We start from the raw sequence: 5,827 nt of genomic DNA, 5'->3' as shown, positions 1-5,827 counted from the left end.
GGCCCCGGGCCCAGCAGCCACGCACAGGCCTGGTGGCCACGCACAGGCCCGGGGGCCACGCCAGGCCCGGAGGCCACATGCCAGCCCTGGAGAGGCAGCGGAACACAGAGCAGAGCCCCAGCCACGCCACAAATTTTTTAAATAATAAGTAAAAATTGAATAATTCTTTAAAAACAAGAAACTATGACCAAGAGAAGTGAGAGCACTGGCACGAGCGTTAGCTGGAGAAGACGAGTTGTTGTAGTGAGTCATATTGTGTGAGGTGAGAGCAGTGCGTGCAGACCGAGGTGCAGAGGTCTCAGTCATCCAGGGTGCCGGCACTAGGGTAAGCTCCCTGTGAGGGCTCAGTGCCCTCCTCCACACACTGGAGTAAGCAAAGTCTAGGTGAGATTGTCACCACCCGCAGCTCCAAAAACGAAGTGAGACATATGAAGAAATATGATAGGAAACATTCCCTCCATGATCATGAGAGAGAGAGAAGGGGACCTTGTTGCCAGTCCCAGATCCTTGTTCTGAAGGGCTGGGAAGGTAAATGAGATACGAGGTCTTTTTTTTGAGTTCTGTCTGGCAGCAATACCTTCTCCATTCACAGCCGAGGAAGATAATAATCCCTCATATGCTGAGGTTGGCCCTGCTTTAAGAACGTAGGGTTGGAGACCAACAGATGGCATAATGGTTACATAGCTGGACTCACACGTAGTCGACTGTGGTTCAAGTTTGAGACCTGGTGGCTTAAAACTCATGCATGTGCTTGGGTACCCAGAATCCCGAGAGGAGAATGGAGGAGAAGGGATTGCAACATGGCCATCCCCCTGGGGGTGATATCTCACTTTCTGTCTCTGTCTCTCTGGTGAGCACCTGTGCACTATAGCAAAGATCTCTCTTACAAAAAAAAGAAAAAAAAAGAATATAGGGTTGAAATAAAGATAAAATTAATGCTAAGGATGCAAAGAACATTAAAAACTGAAGGCCATGCTTGGGGTCACCCACACTGGAAGCTGGATAGATAAGATCACTGAGGGTGAGTGAGTGGACATGAAGCGATGGAAACAGAGACTTAGGTAGAGCCCCAGGTAACGCCCACGTGTAATTGCAAATCTGGAGGACCATGGGAGAAACTGGGGAGCAATTAGATAGAAACTCTGGGGGGGTTCTGGAGGAAGCACATGGAAGGCAAGCAGGCACCAGGAAGGTAGCTCTGGGCGGGCGAGTGAGTGGGAACCCGTCACCTGTGTCTTTTCTCCCCACAGGGAATCACTTCCGTCACCGCCATCACAGCACTCTACTTCCTCTCCCGGAGAATCCCCCTGCCTCGAAGGGCCAAAGTAGCAGCAGTGACTCTGCTGGCTTTGGCGTATACACAGGTAATAAGCCGCTTCTTTTTGGTCTGATGGTATCCCCAGAATAAAGTGAAAAAAAAAGGCCTGGCCAGGGCCAGCAGGTGGCATAGCGATTAAGGTGCTATACTCGCACATGGCAGACTGTGCTTCGAGCCCAGGACCTGGTGGCTTAAACCGCACTGGGCGCATGTGCGTGCATGGCTAAAATCCCAGGAAGAGAATGAAGAAGGGATTTTGGCGTGGCCATCCCCCTTGAGGGGTGGTTTCTCACTTTCCCTCTCTGTCTCTCTCCAGCAGAGCACATGTATCCTTTGCCAAAAACCAAAATAAATGAATAGATAGATAGATGGACAGACAAACTGAGTGGGCTAGCCCTGTAGTGCAGTGGTTAAGCACAGCCGGATCCCACCTGCTGACTGCTGTTCTAATCCTAGCCCTGACAGCTGGAAAAACAAATAGGCATATGTGTGGTTAGGCCCCAAATCCTGAAGGGAAGGAGAATGGAGGAAAAGGGATTGGGGCATGACCACACCTCATTGGGAGGTGCTTTCTCTCTCCTTTTCTCTTTCTTGCTCTCTGGTAAACACACATACCCCCTCTGGCAATAAAAAAATAAACACCGAGTACCATTTTTTACCTTTCGAATTAGAAACAAATTTTAAAAAGAAAAAAAGGATAATCAGGTATTGACTTGGGTATCAGAAAATGAATACCTTCAGGTATTTTAAGTGTTACATGGGTAACCGTTCAGCCCAGCAGATTAACTTCCTAGTGTGTCCTCTAAAATATTCTACTACAAAAAGGTTTGGATAAAGAAATTCGTGGTAGAATTGTGACAGTGCAAATTTAAGGGTCACTTGGTGACGTGGTGTTTAAGTGGCTGGATCCCAAATAACTGACTGCGTGGTTTGAGTCTTGGACCCTGTGGCTTGAGAAGCACGCCAGGTATGTGTGCCCAAATTTCCCAGAGGAGGTAGAAATGGAGGAAAAGGGATCGTGGTGGAAGCATTCCCATGAGGAGTGTTTTCTCACTATCCCTCCCTCTCTGTCTGTCTCTGACAAGTGCATGTACCCTCTGGCAAAAAAATAAAATTTTTAAAAAGTGTGTTGTTTAAAATTAAAAAATTGGAAACAAATAAATAAATATATCTATAATTGTGGAATGCTGTGTTGCAGTTTAAAATAATAAAACTTCAGGACTAGCAGATGGACCAATGCCTGTGTTGCTGGACTGCCTCGTAGTTGACCATGGTTTGAGTCCCAGATCCAGCAGCTTCAACTCAAATTCACACCAGGTGCATGTGCATGCGTGCCCAAAATCCCAAGAGGAGAACGTAGGAAAAGGGATTGCAGCATGGCCATCTGATTTCTTGCTTTCTGTCTGTCTGTCTTTTTCTCTCTCTCTGTCTCTCTGGCAAGTGGCACACACCCTATAGCCAAAAACCTTTGATAAATAGAATTTTAAAATGGTATGTGTAAAAGAATAAGAAAAATTGGAAACAACCTAAATAAATAAATAAATATGATATATCTATAATTGTGGGATAGTGTATGGCAGTTTAAAATAATAAAACTTCAGGACCAGCAGTTAGCATAATGGCTATGTCGCTGGACTACCATGAAGTCGACCGCGGTTCGCGTCCCGGACCCAGTGGCTTAAAACTCACGCCGAACAATGGAGGAGAAGGGATTGTGGCGTGGCCATCCCCCGGGGGGGTGATTTGTCGCTTTCTTTCTCTCTGTCTGTCTCTATCTTCTCTATCTGGTGAGCCGCACCACCCTATAGCAAAAACCTCTCAAAAATAATAATAATAATAATAATAATAATAATAAAACTTCAGGACTAGCCAGTGGTGTAATGATGTTGCTAGATTCCCTCGTAGTGAACCACAGTTCGAGTCTCAGTGCTGGCAGCTTAAAACTCAGCACCAGGCTGGTGTGTGTGTGCCCCAAATCCCAAGAATGGAGGAGTAGGGATTATGGCATGACCATTTCCCTTGGGGGGTGATTTCTCACTGTCTCTCTCTCTTTTACTCTCTGTCTCTCTCTCTCTCTCACTCTCTGTCTCTCTGGTGAGTGTATATACCCTATAGCCAAAAAAAAAAAAAATTGAAAGAAAACTCATGCCAGGTGCATGTGTGTGCATGTCCAAAATTCTAAGAGGAGAATGGAAAAGGAATGCAATGTGGCCATCCCCCCCGGGAAGCTTTCTGTCTGTCTCTGTTGAGTGCACGTCCTCTATAGCAGAAATCTCTCTAAAATAATAATAATAAAACTTCAAGACATCTATGATACAGTAATATAAAAGTACAAAACTGTTTCTCTATGAATAGTTATATAAAAAAGGTTATATAATATATATACTAAAGGTTCCCAGAACTCCAAATGTATAGAAACTGGATTACCAGTGACTGCCTTTGGGGAACTGTGGGATGAGGTGAAGGCTATTAAAGGGAATTTTAGGTTTATCTTGTTTGAATTTCTCTCATTGTAAGTACACTTGCTTGTGAAATTAAGATGTGCATTTGCAGTGTTCTGATGGGAGAGCGTGGAGGCTTGTCTCCCGCTCACCCAGGTCTGAGTTTACGACCACTGCCTTTCCTGTGGCTTTCCTCCTTCCCGGCAGGCGGCCTTGGGCATTAGCACGCTGCTGCTCTACGTTCCAACCCCGTTGGCTGCCACTCACCAGTCGGGCTCCTTGGCTCTGCTCAGCGCTGCCCTTTGGCTCATGAGTGAACTCCGAAGAGTACCAAAATAATTCTCAGAGGATCAGCGTCCTAGGCCTGAAACTGCTCTTGAGAGCCCGTGGGAGAGCACCACGACTTTTCTACAAGGATGACTTTGGCATAACAGGTTTCCAAACTGATCAAGTTATTTACAAAACTGTGCCTGTTTTGAGATCATTGGTGGATCCAGAATGTCATTCCTGGGGGCCAGCAGGTAGCATAGTGGGTGAGGTGCTGGACTCACATAAGGCTGACCACAGTTCTAGTCTTGGGCCTGGCAGCTTGAAAATCATACCAGGTACGTGTGCATGCCTGCCGCAAATCCCAAGAGAATAGAGAAGGGATTGCGGTGTGGCCATACCCACTGGGAGGATTTCTCACTTTCCCTTTGACTGTTTCTCTCGGTCTGTCTCCTCTTTGGCGAGCACACATGCCCTATGGCAAAAATGTTTACACTAGCAGGTGGCAGGTGGCATGATGGTTAGGGGTGCTAGACTCCCACGTGGCTGACAGCAGTTCCAGTCCTGGACCTGGCAGCTTGCTTTCTCACTCCTCTCCCCCCCCCACTCTCTCTCTGATGGTTGAATTAAAATAAGTAAATAAAGTTAAATAAAATAACTATTTTTTTAAAATTCTACTTTAAAGAAATGTGTATACTAAAGTTTCCCTTTTTAAACCTGTTACTTTTCTCATTTAAAGTCAGGTTTAGTTTGATGCATTGCTTCGTTTTGGGCTGTCTCATGTCTCTGTGTTGACAATGCTTGGTTCTGTGTGCACTGTTCCTGTCGCCTTGTCTTCTCGAGTCCTGAACTCTACCTACATAGAATTCTTTATGATTCTCATTGCTGCCAGGTGAAGATATAAAGGGCTCGCACGCCCCAAAGTAGCCTCCAGGCTTCACCAAAAAAGAGCTAATTTTTTCTAATATCCTGATTTTCAAAAATGGGAAAATCGTAGATCTTGACAAGTGTGATGTATATTTGCAGCAAAATGGTTTACAAGTACTTGGAAAAGAAAGCAATCGCTGAGACCTCACATGGATTCGTCAGGCCCTACCCCGTTCCTTTTTTGATGAGTGCTATTGCATCGCTAGGTCAGAGGGGTGGAGTAGAGACTAAGGTGGTCCCTGAGCTGACTTTCTGGCAGCCCGTGAGCCAGGAAAATGGTGCAGTACATGGGCCCCTATTCCGACATTTCCAGCACATCGGTGAGTACTGAGTTGTGGGTTTCGGTCTTTGTTGGTATTTCACAGGGCTCTTACCTGTACTCTAAATTGGTGGTTGGATAAAGGCACCTGAAACGACAGACCTGAGGATGAAGCAGCCTAACATGGCCAACATAATAGATGACAGTGGTGACGCCAAACAGTCCCGGAGTGATCCCAGCAACTTGAAGTCAATCAAGTCGCAACCTCATTTAAATTAGGTTTTTAACTGGGGTGAAGAAACCTGACCTGTCATTTCATATAATAAAGGCTGGGGATTTCAGGTGTTCCCAGGTTCCACAGGAACCAACAGTGTTGTTATCACACGGTAACAGAAAAATTAAGGTGCTTCAGTGTTATTAATAGACGTGTCATGGCCATAGTCAGCACTCCCCTGGGGGATTGCGTTTCACTGGAACCACGTTGAGGCAGGACATTCACCATTAGGTATGTACCCAGAGGAGGAAGCCAGGATGGTGAGGGGTCCAGACCCCTGTCACACGGAGCCGTGGAAGGAGCATCTGGAGAAAGAGCAAGATTCTAGCTCTTGAGGAGTT

General features: G+C 46.1%; 1 protein-coding gene across 1 annotated transcript in view; it reads left to right on the top strand.

Annotated features, from left to right (window-relative positions):
• COX15 (cytochrome c oxidase assembly factor COX15) overlaps positions 1-4,358 on the top strand; it is a 36,674-nt gene extending 32,316 nt beyond the window's left edge. Inside the window, exons 8-9 of the mRNA XM_006157367.3 lie at positions 1,251-1,364; positions 3,967-4,358. Coding sequence (XP_006157429.1) covers positions 1,251-1,364; positions 3,967-4,098 — 246 coding nt within the window. The 3' untranslated portion in view covers positions 4,099-4,358. The remainder of the gene's footprint in view (positions 1-1,250; positions 1,365-3,966) is intronic.
• Positions 4,359-5,827: the final 1,469 nt, after the last annotated feature.

The sequence above is a fragment of the Tupaia chinensis genome, unplaced genomic scaffold (assembly GCF_000334495.1).
Source record: "Tupaia chinensis unplaced genomic scaffold, TupChi_1.0 Scaffold000539_1, whole genome shotgun sequence".
Taxonomy (NCBI): domain Eukaryota; kingdom Metazoa; phylum Chordata; class Mammalia; order Scandentia; family Tupaiidae; genus Tupaia; species Tupaia belangeri.
Note: the sequence above shows the minus strand (reverse complement) of the source record. Positions and strands in the feature narration are given on the sequence as shown.